This window comes from Lissotriton helveticus, chromosome 7, assembly GCF_964261635.1.
Source record: "Lissotriton helveticus chromosome 7, aLisHel1.1, whole genome shotgun sequence".
Taxonomy (NCBI): domain Eukaryota; kingdom Metazoa; phylum Chordata; class Amphibia; order Caudata; family Salamandridae; genus Lissotriton; species Lissotriton helveticus.
The window spans coordinates 518,069,647-518,084,050 of record NC_136068.1 but is presented as its reverse complement, the minus strand read 5'-3'; the positions used below and the strand labels follow the sequence as shown (position 1 = coordinate 518,084,050).

General features: G+C 50.3%; 1 protein-coding gene across 1 annotated transcript in view; it reads right to left on the bottom strand.

Moving 5' to 3' along the window:
* The window catches only part of LOC144769134 (transmembrane protease serine 9-like), a 103,419-nt gene extending 89,474 nt beyond the window's left edge, over positions 1-13,945 (bottom strand). Inside the window, exons 1-2 of the mRNA XM_078653144.1 lie at positions 13,767-13,945; positions 9,110-9,295 (exon numbers count right to left, since the gene is read on the bottom strand). Coding sequence (XP_078509270.1) covers positions 9,110-9,295; positions 13,767-13,945 — 365 coding nt within the window. The remainder of the gene's footprint in view (positions 1-9,109; positions 9,296-13,766) is intronic.
* Between the last annotated feature and the right edge of the window lie 459 nt (positions 13,946-14,404).

Below are 14,404 nucleotides of genomic sequence, written 5' to 3'. Positions count from 1 at the left end.
GCCTTTCCCTCAATACCCCCCTCACCCCCTTATGCTTGGATCTGAGTATTAGGCCCATTAATGCAGAAATTGCTTTCAGGCCTGTAACCTTTTGGCGTCAGCTTTGAGTGACCCCGGAATTGGCTATTTATCGATCCGAGTTTAAAGAGTTTTTGACCACCCATGGTACTAGGAAAATACCCTCGTTTTGCCATATAAGGGATCTTTGTTCTAAACTAGGCAAGGTGGATCTATGGAGGACCCCTGAGGCATCTTGTTCTTTAATCTCATGGCTGGAATTGGTAAGATCCTACAGATCACACAAACTTTCTGTTATCCAAGAAAGTTCCTCTTGTGGCAGATTGACAGCTGAGTTTCTACAAGTTAAAGATGTATATAGTAGGGAACCTTTCCTGGATGACATTCAACCAACTCTGGCCAGGAAATTGTATACAGCTGAGATTGATTAGGGACTCTACCGCTTCACGCATACAGTAATAATTGGTCCAAAATGCACACTGGTAAATGTCCCGCCTGTAACTACAAGGAAGAGACCGAGTTTCATTTCTTGCTCCTCTGCCATGCTTATGTACTACCGAGACAGTACTGGCTTCTTCAACTATGTAAGAATTTAGGTTTTGTACGCTGTGTGGAGGCATACAGAGTATTAAAATATGGCACTCACGCCCCCACTGTTTTTGCCATATCTCCCTTTTTAAATTCTATGTGGTATATACAGCAGACTTTTCAGAAATATTATCTGCACCGGTAATGTATTAGTTTTCCTCGTGTATTTTTATATTCATCTATTTTATTCTGGTTTTATCCTGCTATTTGTAACTATTTTTATAGTAGAACATTTTAGCAATTTGTTTCTTTATTAACAGATAAATGTATACAGTGCACCCCAAATTGGCACAGGCCTCTGAACAAATTGTAAAGCTTCACTTTATTATGGCCACAATTAGCCTGTTTGTCAATTCTGCTAACTTTGCAATGTAAAGCTATTCCCTGGTCGTACAGTATATGATGAAACTGTATATATTTTATCGTGTTTTTCTTTGATATGTACTTTTATGGTCTTTGTGGCCGAAATAAAGTTTTGAATGGATTAAAGACTTGTTTTTTTTAAAAAGCCATTGCAGACCGCGAGGGCATGGAGCTCAATAAACCCACGGTAAGAGGACTTGTTCTAGTTAAATCAGTACAGGGCATGGAGACTTATCCATCAATTTTAAATAGAGTCATGTTAGATTTTGAATCACTCATTTTATCATTTAGTGGCCTCTCCATCAGGCTTTGTTTTATGTGTAGAAGATAGAGGCTCTGTGGCTGTGACAATAGGTCTCCAGAGGACACTCTACATTTTGTATTTTAATGTAAATATTTTACCTATCCTAGGCAATTGTATCTTAAACCTTATTTAAAAGAATTGGGATTCAGGCATGCTCGTATAGCCGTTTTGCATTTGCTACTTTTGCCTAATGTTCTCACACTTTTAGTTATCACAAACTTTTTAAGAGCAGTAACTCGAGACATGGATGATGTATACAAGGACCTCCGCGATTTTGCACAGTGTTTATATATTGTTTTAATGGATTTGTAATTGAATTTTTATCTTTGTATCTTTTATGGGTGTGATTACTGCTGAATAAAGATTATTGTTATTATTATTATATGGCTGTAAAGCTCACCACATTGGGTAGCTCTTGGCACACCATCAACGTGGAACCAAAAATGTGCAAACCAAAAGACAAAAAAACAAAGTAAATGGCCTTCAGCAGATATTTGCCCAGGGTCTGGAACAGCTTTTCTGTATCCAACAGGATCTCCCCAACCCTGCTCCAATTTAGGAAAGAGGTGAGATGCACCTCTTTGCACAGTTGCCTACTCCCAGAACCCCTTCAATGTCCATTTTATTGTATCTTTGCCTTTCACACTTTACAGTTCTCCGCGGCTTATTGGCTATATTTGAGCTAACAAATTACCACATGCATACAATTATTTATTACAATTATTTAAAGGAGGCGGCGGGCACCAGAGGGAGGGGGAGAGAGGAGCAGCCAGTTCAGCTCACAATGAGCAGGACGGAGCCGAGTTCGCAGTCGCAACCAGAGAAGAGGCCTGACAGAGAGAGGGGCGAAAGAAGGACAGAAAATGGCCGTTTCCGGGGGCATGAAGTGCGTCAAATACTTGGTGTTCATCTTTAACTTCTTGTTTTGGATCGCTGGCATTACCCTCATCTGCCTGGGGATATATGTACAGATAGCACTCAACAAGACCGTTGTCATCCAGAATGCGTCATCGTCCGGAGCACCCATCGTCCTCATCATTGTCAGTGCAGTTATCTTCGTGGTGTCATTCTTCGGCTGCTGCGGTGCCTGGAAGGAGAACTACTGCATGGTGACAACGTTTGCTGTCCTACTGACTCTGATCTTCCTGGTGGAGATCGCTGCTGCCATCGATGGATACATCTTCAAGGATAAGTTTAAATCGGTCATTGATGATGCCTTCCGCAAAAGCATGGCAGATTACGGCAGCAACAACGAAACGCGGCTCGCCCTGGACACAATCCAGCATGATTTCAAATGCTGTGACGCCAATGCGACCACCGACTGGAAAAATTATAAACCATTAGAAAACGGGAGCCTGCCAGATTCCTGCTGTGTGTTATGTTCTGGGGATATGATCCGCCCCTGGCGCAAGGGGCGTGCAGTGTTTAAGTCATGTGACCTGGTATAATAAAGAGAGGCTCCGCACGCACGTACGCAGTTCTGGAACGAGCGCACGGAGAGCCAGCAAGTTATTCCCAGAGTCTGACTCAGTTATTTCTAGGGCCACGTGTCAGGCCTAGTTAGACTTAGATGCCCTACAGTGTAGGCCCCTAGTAGTGGTCCCTAAGGTTGTCACACCCCATCGGCAGGACACAACAATTGGCGACGAGGGCGGTTGCTGGATCCTCGCTGGGTGGGGGCACCTGCATCCTGCCCCGTGAGGCGGCTGCGAGCCCGTCTTTTGGCTCGTGGTGCTCGTGCCTTACGGTGTACCCCACCCCCACACGGAGCGCTTGGAGGGGCGATCTTGCGCCTTGGAGTCTGGTAGGTGAACCGTGCTACCCGGCGTCTGCTTGCAGTGCGACTCGGTGGGTCTGCCCAGTCGACACGCCCTCTTTCCGGTGGTTTCACCTCCAGCGCCGCACTGTGCCTCCCAGCCCGTGCGTGAAGCGCGCTTCAGTCCGCTCAGCCCGCCGCTCAGGGCGGTGCCCTGTTTCATCGCACGCATCTGGTGGTCGCGCCGGGGGCCTGTTCCGGCACGTCCGAGAGGATGGCCACGATTCCGCCCATTGAACCGTTTGTGGTGGAGGGTGCGCCCTCAGCTCTCGCTCCCAAATGGAAGGAGTGGGTGGACAGCTCCTAGTGTTCTTCGAAGCTACGAAAACACACAAGGAACAGAAACGGGCCATGGTGTTACATCTAGGGGGCAAGGACATTCACTCCATCGCTCGGACCCTCACAGAGGCGACCCCCAAAACACATCACACGTTGATCAATGCCCTCAATGCCCATTTTGAGCCTATGGCCAATCAAGACTATGAACGTTTCGTGTTCCGACAGGAGCGTCAGCTGCCTGAGGAATCATTAGACACATATTATACACGACTTAAAAGGTTGGCGGTGACGTGTGGTTTTCAAGATACCACTGAAGAGATTCGTGGGCAAATTATACAGGGCTGTGCCTCGGCCAAACTGAGGGAACGGATTCTGGAGGAGTCTGGCAAGCCGCTGGCTGATATCTTAACTCTCGGCCGCACGAAGGAACTTTCCAAGGTCAGGGCGGCGCACATGGAAGCTGCCTTGCAAGCATCGGTCAAAGTGGAACCGGTTAACAAGATCCAGGCCCACACGCCCACCAAGTGGCACAAGAGACCGCCCACCCCGGGTGGAGCGTCGGGACAGTCATGTGGTTATTGTGGAGGTCCGCGACACCAGATGGCAGAATGCCCAGCGCGAGGCAAGAGGTGTTCGGGATGTGGCAGGCAAAATCATTTTGAAAAGGTGTGCCGATCGAAAAAGTTCTGCAAACCACGCCCCGTTGTGCAGGCCATAACGGAAGGGGAACAGAGTCCCAGTGACATGGATGACGATGAAGAAGATGAACGGTCTGTGCACAAGGTACACATGATCGGCACTGCCGCCCGCCGCACCAGGCCGCTACCTCAATGCGCCATACAGGTGGCTGACCAAGACCTAATAGCGGTAGTGGACACGGGTGCATCCATAAACCTCATGAGCGTCTCACTCTACAGAACCATGGCCATGCCTCCGGCGCTGCGCCCCACCCCCATCACCGTCTTTGCGTATGGACAAGACACCCCTCTCAAGATTCGAGGAAAATTCAGAGCAATCATCCGCCATGGGAACAAGACCATCAGAACCAACATCTTTGTGTCGGAAGAGGGCCAAGGCATGCTATTGAGCTGCAGGGCGGCTGAAGACCTGGGCGTGGTGACGTTTGCCTTTGGAGTTCATGAGCAGTCAGTCCAACACCTACTCATGGAATACCCGGACCTTTTTGAAGGCATTGGAAGGTTCAAGGGTCGGGAGATTCACCTACATATTGATCCAACGGTGCAGCCGGTGGCTCTGCGACACCGTCGCATCGCTTTCCATCTCCGGCCGCTGGTGGAAGAGGAACTCCATAAATTGGAAGCTGCGGGCATCATCGAGAAGGTCTCGGGTCCCACCCCCTGGGTTTCGCCCATCGTGGTCACCCGGAAACCGAAACAGCCCGGAGCGGTCAGGATCTGCGTGGACATGCGCCTTCCTAATGCCGCCATAAAACGGGAGCGTCACATCACTCCCACTATCGATGACCTCATCGGAGAGATGGCAGGGGCCTGCTGGTTTTCGAAGCTGGACTTACGATCAGGATATCACCAGTTGGTGTTGGACATGGAGTCGCGTAACATTACCACCTTCTCCACCCACATTGGCCTTCGATGGTACACTCGGCTTAGCTTCGGGATTTCCAGTGCAGCGGAGGTGTTTCAGAATGTCATCCAAGAGTTAATTGCTGGAATACCTGGAGTGATAAATGTCAGTGATGACATAATGATACATGCCCGCACCATTTCTGAACACAATCACAGGCTGACTCAAGTGTTTCGAAGACTCAGAGAGGCAGGACTCACGCTCCACAGAGAAAAGTGCGAGTTCCTGCGGAGCCGAATAGGGTTCTTTGGATACATTTTCTCAGCCGATGGTGTCAACCCAGACCCTGATAAAGTGAAAGACATTAAAGATGCGCCACCCCCTAAGACCGTCACCGAAGTCCGGAGCTTCCTGGGCATGGTCAACTACTGTGGCCGGTTCATCAGAGATCTGGCCAATCTCACGCTTCCCCTACGGGACCTCACCAAGGACTCCACTCCATGGAACTGGGGACCGGAGCAGGAAAAGGCATTCCGAGATATCAAAGACTCTCTGTCCAGCAATACCACGCTTGCCTTCTTTGACCCACGAAACATCACGCTCATTGCAGTGGACGCTGGGCCTGCCGGATTGGGAGCGGTCCTCATGCAAAAGAAAAGGGATGACATAGACTGGACACCTGTCGCCTTCGCGAGTAGATCCCTCACTGACACGGAACAACGGTACTCGCAAATCGAGAAAGAAGCAATCGCCATTCATTGGGGGTGCCGACACTTTCACCTGTACATCTATGGCAAGCCATTCACGGTAGTGACTGACCATAAACCACTACTGTCTCTGTTTGCGGGAACCTCATCCAAACCGCCGCCTTGCATAGAAAAGTGGCTGCTCCAGTTACAGGAGTACAACTGCACTATTGAATATCAGCCAGGAGCAAGGAACCCGGCGGACTATCTCTCACGACATCCCAGACCAGCTACGCCAGAAGAGATGGAGGAGGCTGAAGAGACGGAGGCCTATGTCAAATGGGTGGTGGCGCGATCATGCCCTCGTCCCCTCTCCATCAGTGACATTGTGAACGCCACGACACAAGATGCCTGTCTCCAGAGGGCCAAAGAACTTCTCCACAAGGCCAACTGGCATCGGGCCAAGGATGGGTGGAAGGTGCTCACCCCCGAGGCTCAGAAAATAATGGAAAGCCTGTATCACGTCCGGGAGGAACTCAATGAGGATGAAGCGGGATGCCTTCTGCAAGGGCATCGCATAGTGATACCATCGGCCCTCACTGACCAAGTAATACAGCTGGCACATGTAGGCCACCAAGGAATAGTCAAAACCAAGGCACGATTGCGAACAAAGGTGTGGTTTCCCCTGATGGACGACATGGTGGAGAATGTGGTGAGGACATGTGCTGCGTGTCAAGTGACTGGGGAGGCCCCTCGTGAAGCTCCAATTGCAGTGGAACCTCGCCCACTACAGCCATGGGAGAGGGTCAGCATGGATTTTGGCAGTCTCCCGGATGGCAGGTACACGTTGGTGATGATAGATGACTTTTCTAAGTACCCGGAAGTGGAGATAGTGGCCAGTACCAGTGCCGAGAGTGTTATCCCGAAAATAGAAAAGATTGTTGCTACTCATGGGGCCATGCGTGAGCACCGCACAGACAATGGGCCCCCATTTCAAGGACAGGATCTGGCCACCTATCTGTCATCCCTGGGCACTCGACATCGACGCATCACTCCGCGCTGGCCACAAGCCAACGGGGAAGCTGAACGCTTCATGAGAACTTTGAACAAAGTGATTCGTATTGCCCATGACAAAGGACAGTCTGTGGAGATGGCTATCTTCACATTTCTCCGCAGCTACCGGCAAACCCCGCACTCGACCACGGGGATAGCCCCGGCGCATCTCCTTATGGGACGAATCATACCTGACTCCATTCCTCACCATCCCCAGTGGGCACCAGAAACTGTGAATGAAGAACTAATTGCACACAAACGAAAGACTGCAGAGGGGATGTGGTACTCCTTTGCAACCGGGTGATCAGTGGAAAGTTCAGGTTGAACTATGAAAAAGGACCGTGGCGAGTAATTAGTGTGAAAGGCACCCGTATCACTGTGGTCCGAGGACGAGAGACAGTAACCCGAAACGTGTCACACTTTAAACACTTCCACGGGGAACCCAGAACATCAAATCCCCCAACTCTGCCTGCAGAAACCGAAACTGCCAAGGATTTGCCAGGCCAGGAGCCGGCGCCTAGTCTCGAGGTCACACAGAGTAACACTTCGAGGGCGGTGATCAAAGAGGCGGAGGGCGGCGCTGAGGCCCAGGAGGGAGCTTCAGATCCGGAGGAGGCCGACATGGAGGCGCCTGAGGCAAACACCGCCCCAGAAACAGACTGCCCAAGCCAGAGGGGCGTGCATCAAAGGCTGAGAAGAAACCCGACGCCTTCCTGCCGACTACGCGATTACCTCACGTAAGACTGTTTCATGTATCAGTATTAAGTACAATGTTCATTAACATGACCCACCCGTTGGTAGTGGTATCTTTGTGGAAAAAGTGAACTTGGGGTCTATGAAAAACATTATAATAGACTGTCCATCAAGACTGTTGCTGAAGTTGTTTGGGTTTTTCTTGTTTTAGGAGGAATGTTATGTTCTGGGGATATGATCCGCCCCTGGCGCAAGGGGCGTGCAGTGTTTAAGTCATGTGACCTGGTATAATAAAGAGAGGCTCCGCACGCACGTACGCAGTTCTGGAACGAGCGCACGGAGAGCCAGCAAGTTATTCCCAGAGTCTGACTCAGTTATTTCTAGGGCCACGTGTCAGGCCTAGTTAGACTTAGGTGCCCTACAGTGTAGGCCCCTAGTAGTGGTCCCTAAGGTTGTCACACCCCATCGGCAGGACACAACACTGTGTTACGGAGAAACCACATTGTGGGACGGATCCAACATCTGCTAAATTTACAGAAGGCTGTGTGGCTGGGCTAAAGGCCGCGATTGAGAAGTACCTGAAGGTGATTGCTGGCGTGGCCATCGGCATAGCAGCCTTTGAGCTCCTCGGCATAATCTTCGCCTGTTGCCTGATGAAGGGCATCCGCAGTGGATATGAAGTCATGTAGCGCCTGCTGACGCTATGGACCGTGAGAAGATGGACCCCAAACTGCCTTTCTTGCACTCCTGCCACACTGTGCTGCTGGGAATCTCGGACGTCTTGTTTCACACCGTCCTGTTGGAAGCGCTCCTTTGCCCCCGCCCCAGCCCTCCGAGACCAATCACTCTGTAATCTTGCTTTCTGTCGTCTTTTACCAGGAGTTGGGCAGAGGGACTTTTCTGAAGCTTTCCTTAGTGACTCTGCTTTTGGGGGCCCTCTTCCTGCACCCCTCGTACTGCCCCTTGTAAAAAGAACTATTCTAATTTTAAATGTTTAAAATGTTATGAAAATATATATATATATTTGGCTGGGTTGTGCCGGGAGCCCCAGCACTTGCCTTAGGCTGGTTTGGTGCCTTGCTTTCTGAGCTGCCCTTGTCAAAAAATGTGTGGTTGGGGCAGGAATGATTACTGTACGCATTACACACACCTCGTTTTGTATAAATCTGCCCCTTTTTTGTATTTGCTTCTACTGAAATGGCATTACGTGTACATTTGAACTGAAATAATTATTTAAATTGAATATGCAAGTACAATAATTCTATAAAAGCTGATTTACATATCTGACGAAAGGTGAAAGACTGCCTGGTGGAAGATTTTGGGTCTTGCTGGTGTACTGTGTTACTTGGATTCCTGACGGACCCTGTCACTCCTGTTACTGGGCCAATAGGAGATTACAGGCAACTCATAAAGGTACTCCAAATGAGAAGCCACATATCTGAATTCTGAGGTGTGAGGCAATAAACCCTTCAGTTTCTTCTCGATTTGATGAAAGTAGCACTGCAATGTACGGTACAGTCATGAAAAAACAAATTATGCAGTTTTTTAGGTTTCTCCTCCTGGGACAATTTCTAGTTTTGACTCCATGCCTATTTCTTTCACCTATACTAATTTTCTCTTAAGTTCACCATCTAACAGAGGAAATCAACTGATAGCTCCTTTAGAAGAGCTGACCACACGCCTCCATTCCCACACTGGCATCTGGCTGACTTAAGGTTGGGGGTCCATTCACCCTGTCCCACCACCACACCTTAATTGTATTCTTACCTGGGAAAGCAGTGTGCTGCCGTTAGCACCCATCTCTCTGTGATCAGTGAGCCCCCACACACATGGTTCCCATTTTGCTGCAGGCTGATCTGCCAAGGCCATTGCCCATTGTTGGCATCCACTCCTCCCACAATCCGGTCCGAGATCACTGGCGATCCACAAGCTGGAAGGGAGAAGATGTCATACCTATCAAAATTAACACTAGACATCAGATTCATACAGAAAGGTTGTTGGAATTATCTTGGGTCTCTGATTAAAGTATCTATTTTTAATGTTTTGGAGACAGAAGCACTTTACAGAAACCATCTAGTAAAAACATGATTCTACCTAAACTTGAGGCAAATCCAATGCGATTTGGCAGTGAATGGGACCATTGCCTAAATCTGTGTAATAGAGCAGGAGTATATGGGACACATTGGATGTGGTTCAAGGATGTGCACAGTGGGGGTGTGGCTAGCAGCCAGCGAAGAGGGCCACTGAATGAGCTGCGCTAGTCGCCAGCTTTCAGACCCGTTTTTCAAGCATATTCCGTTCACAGCAAGAGCACCAACAGCAGGGTGACGGCGGGAGACAAGATCGCTACTCAACTGCCCGAAAGAAATCCTCATCTGAAGTGCCACGCTGAAGGGGAAACTTGAGGGTGAAATGAAACATGCAGGTAAGATGGCGCCGCCTGCTTGTTTGTGATGAGGACGGAGTCCAGCGTCACTTGCCGGTGGCCTAAATAAAGAGTCCGTGCCCATGGGGGAGAACACAAACCCCCCCTTGGACCTCGTATGCAACGGGAGGGGACTGCGGTAGTGTGTGCAGGCAGAGAGCACTTGAGCACCCCCGGTTCTGCAGATGTGAGCCATGCAGGAGCGAACCCTTTGGATCGTGGTTGGGAGCAGTGGAGAGGGACCTGCGGCTCTCTGGCTCTAAGGATTTCTGGCACAGTTGAGCAGTGAGTGGATGCGGCGGGGCCCTGCTAAGAGCAGGCGCCAACAGATATCCTGAGGAGGCTAATTGAGACGCCTGGCTAGGCGGGCAGAAGTAGAGCAGTCTGGCGCATGGGTAAGTGCTTGAGAGAAAGTCTGCGGTGGAGGCTCCCAGCTGGGAGCTCTTCAAAAAGGAGTGGGCAATTTCCTACGGACCTCTCAGAAGCTGTGCGTGGAGTGCCCGAGGGGCCCGTGCGCCCTTGCCGATCCTCAATTTGAGACCAAGTGCAGCGAAGCCAAGGCCCGGAAGCCCTGAGGGTGCACCCCACTGGGTGGAGGCGCACTGAAGACCCTGACTGGACAGCTCAGCAACCCGACGGTCGAGGGGCCTGAGACAGAGCTGGGTGAGTCTGGACCCAGCTCCTAGACAACCAAAAGATCCCTGGAATTGCGAAGAGATAACAAACAGGAGTGGACCAGTGGTGCCGGATGTGGCAAGGAGATGCAGGCAAACTTTGGCGGTGTTATCCCTCTCCCTGCGGTGCCTCAGGGGCACGCAACTGACTTCAAGGGTCCTGTAGAGTGGAGGGACCTACGTCTATCTGCCTGAGTTAGAGCGGGCCGTACAGCGACACCCCAGATAGATCAGGCTGCAACACCGGGGTCATCCAAGTCCCGCAGGAACACAGGGCAAGAAATCCATCCAAGAATCTGAGCCTACCCCGGGTAGATTACTACAGCCAGAAGACAACAGCAATGGTTCGAAACAAGGGTGTGGGACCAGGCCAGATTAATCAAATCGATAAATACACAGTGGCGGTGGGCCGCAAAGAGAGCGTTGCTGGGGTGGCGCCGTCGGCCGGGGAGTAGGACCAAGGCCCAGACCCATCAATAAGAGACATTATGTTGGCAATTAGGGACTTGCATGGTACTCTGGAACCAAAACTAGACTCTGTAATGGAAGAAGTTAACCTACTCAGGGCAGATTTCCGGAAGCTGGCAGACAAGATGTCCACTGCCGAAACAAGCATTGGGAGCCTGCAGTCCAAAACAAAATGCCTAGAGGAGCAAGTGTTAACGTTGACTAAAGAACAGACAGAAATCTTGGCTAGACTGGAAGACCAGGAGAGCAGAGCACGCCGAAATAGCATTCAAGTGGTAGGCGTTCCGGAGGGAATGGAGGGGCCATCATCGGACCTCTTCCTGGAAGATTTAGTGCTGAATAAGCTTAAGCCTAAAGGTCTGTCCACCTTTTTCTTAGTGGAACGATCACATCGCGCATTGGGACCCGTCCGTGCCCCGGGGCACCTCCCTGCACAATCATGGCTCGTATACTAAACTACAGAGACAGGGATGCAATCCTGCAGGCGGCATGCCAGCACGGCGACTTACAGTATGAAAATGCCATCATCCGATTTCACGCTCCAGGTCCAGCGACAAAGACATACCTTTGATGCGGTTAAAAGGGTCCTCCGGTAACAGAACGTGAAATACATGATGTTATTTCCAGCAAAACTCAAGATCCTCGCCAAGGGGAAATCCTATTTCTTCATGTCCCCGGGAGAGGAAAATGACTAGCTAGAGGGCTTGCAGACAGTTGGGCGGAAGGGGGGAAGAACGAGAACACCCACCATGAAAGAGCAGGACACAGCGCGGCGAGATGTGGACCCCTCGCCCAGCAGTCCCTCTCCAGCGGCAGGAAACAGATAAGTGACCAGGAGGGGGACTACAATAACCAGGGTCTTTTCCTTCCCTTTATTTTGCTCGGGGTGGAAGGAGTGTGACTCAGGGGTTGCAATGTAAAATAACTGGCACAAAGAGACATTCGAAATTGAAAAGACAATTATAGTTCTAAACACTCGGGACACCCTCGCACAATTTATCTGCACAGGGCCTGCAAGCAGAGATGCTCTCAGGAGGAGTTATGGGGTATTGCAAAGTTTGACAGCAAAAGTTATTCCAGTCGATGCTGGCGGCTGGTTCACCACTCCTCAATAATTCTTAACATTGCACAGTTAGGGTGGCAGGCCCTCTGCATGTTGGGGAGGTGGGAGGTTTTCAACTCACCTAGCTGGGCTGCAGGGATGGGATAGTTGGGGAAACCGTTTAATTTTGTTGTTCTCTATTTTACCGTTGCTCAAGACAGATATAGTCGTACAACGATGCATGTTAACACTGGGCCAATGGGGGAGGGGGGACGATCCGCAGCCACCAACTGTTATGGCCACGATAACGGGTGAATCAGCTAGTATTCGTGCCTGGACATGGAAAGTGAATGGGCTGGGGAATAAAAAAACAGACACTTACCCTTCAGCACATTGAGCGGCATTCCCCTGATGTAGTAATGATGCAAGAGACGCATCTGAGGGGGAGCCAATTTCGGCCCTAGACTGTTTTGGGTACAGACTGGTAGCTCACTCGGAGTACTCGACGGATGCCGGGGTCGGGGTGGAGGTAGGAATTTTGTTCGCAACACATTGCCCCTCGTCATAGACAGCATCTGGTCTGATGCTGCTGGCTGTTGGTGGCAGTGGCGGACAGATGGGAGGTGCGCTCGATTGCACTGTACTCAGAGTCTACGCACAATCACTCTCTCAAAGATCAGCCTGCTCTTGGTAGGGCTTCCCATGGGCATCCTTTTGGTGGTGGGGGATGCCAATGCAGTTTTAGATCCTGAGCTAGACCGCTCCACTATATAGGTGGGTCAGAAAGGAGAGCAGGTCCTCTTGGCTGACTGACTGCCATGGGTTTGGTGGACCTCTGGAGGACACAAAACCCTTAGGAACAACAAAATACATATTACTCAGCGCAACATGGCTCATTCTCAAGAATTTATTATTTATTTACGCAAAACGATAATGTGGGAGATTTTACAACACCGATACACATGGCCTGGGGCATTTCGGACCATTCCCCGGTGGGTGTTACCGTCCAGGGCCCGTCCACTAGCAGAACAGCATTTCCGAAGATCGACCCCTGGCTGCTAAGGGACCCCATACTAAGAGATAAACTCCGTGAAGGAACTGACCTTTACTTTAAAGAAAATGTAGGATCAGTAGAATCACACCAGACCATCTGGGAGGCCTACAAAACAGTGCTAAGGGGTCAAGCCCAGGTGCTAATAGGGGGAAAGAGAAAAGAGGAGGCATTAAGAATAAGGTCGTTAGAACAGGAGATTCTTAACATGGAGAGGGAGGTGACAGCCAGTAAGGGCGCTGACAAGCGACATGAACTAGCATTGCGCCAGCGGGAGCTGTGTGCCTTGGCTGACGGTGAAGCATGAACATACGCTCTGGCTACGCAGCAAGGGCTGTATTCGTGGGTGACAAGGCCTCTAGGCTATTGGCCTGGCTTCGGAAAAGAGACAGGGGCGATTGTGGGTGGTGAGCATTAGGGACAAAGTCGGGACACTCCAAACATTCCCTATTGGAATAGCAGAAGCCTTCGCTGTTTACTATTTAAGCGTATACTCTCCGGTAAGCACAAGGTCAGAGAGTGATTGTGACAAGCTGCTGAAAGACTTTTTACTGCCAACATTGTCTGCGGAGGCACGGCAGGCCCTAGATGCAGACCTAACAGAGGAGGAATTGTCTGGTGCCTTGGGATCCTTAAAGTCAGGAAAGGCAGTAGGTCCAAATGGTCTTCCTGTTGAGTTATACTAAAGCCTTGCCTTCAAAATAATACCACAACTGCAAAACATGCTGGTGGAGGCCCGGGAGGAGGGACTTTTGCCTGCTGACCAGCGCGGGGCCACAATCATGGCCATACACAAGGCTGGCAGGCCTCCAGACCAGTGCAGTTTCTTCAGGCCAATTTCATTGCTCAACATGGAGGCAAAGGTGCTGGCAAAGGCCTTGGCCAACAGACTGTAATCCACGTAGATCAATCCAGCTTTATGCTCAGTAGAAGCACCCGTCATAATTTACGGAGACTCTATGGTGTTCTCCACTTGACTGCAGACCTCTCCTCCCAGAAGACGGTGCTGATAGCACTGTACGCCTCGATGGCTATCGATAATATAGAATGGCCTTATTTATTTGCGGTGCTCACCAGGCTGGGCTTTGGCCCCAATTTCTGTTGTTGGGTGAGACTGCTTTACCAAGGCCCGAGTAAGAGTTAACGGAGCACTATCTAGACTTTTCTAGCTGCAAAGGGGCACCGGGCAGGGCTGTCCCCTATCACCATTGTTATTTGCCTTGGCATTAGAGCCACTGGTGCACTGTATTTGGACAGACCCGATGATCTGGGTCATAGAAGCACTCGAGGGCTGGGAGAATTGGGTTTTGTTGTATGCCAATTACATAATCCTATGTCTGTCAAGGCCATATTATTCCAAAGCAAGGGTTCTGCATATTTTTGAGTTGTTTGGGAGCTCCGT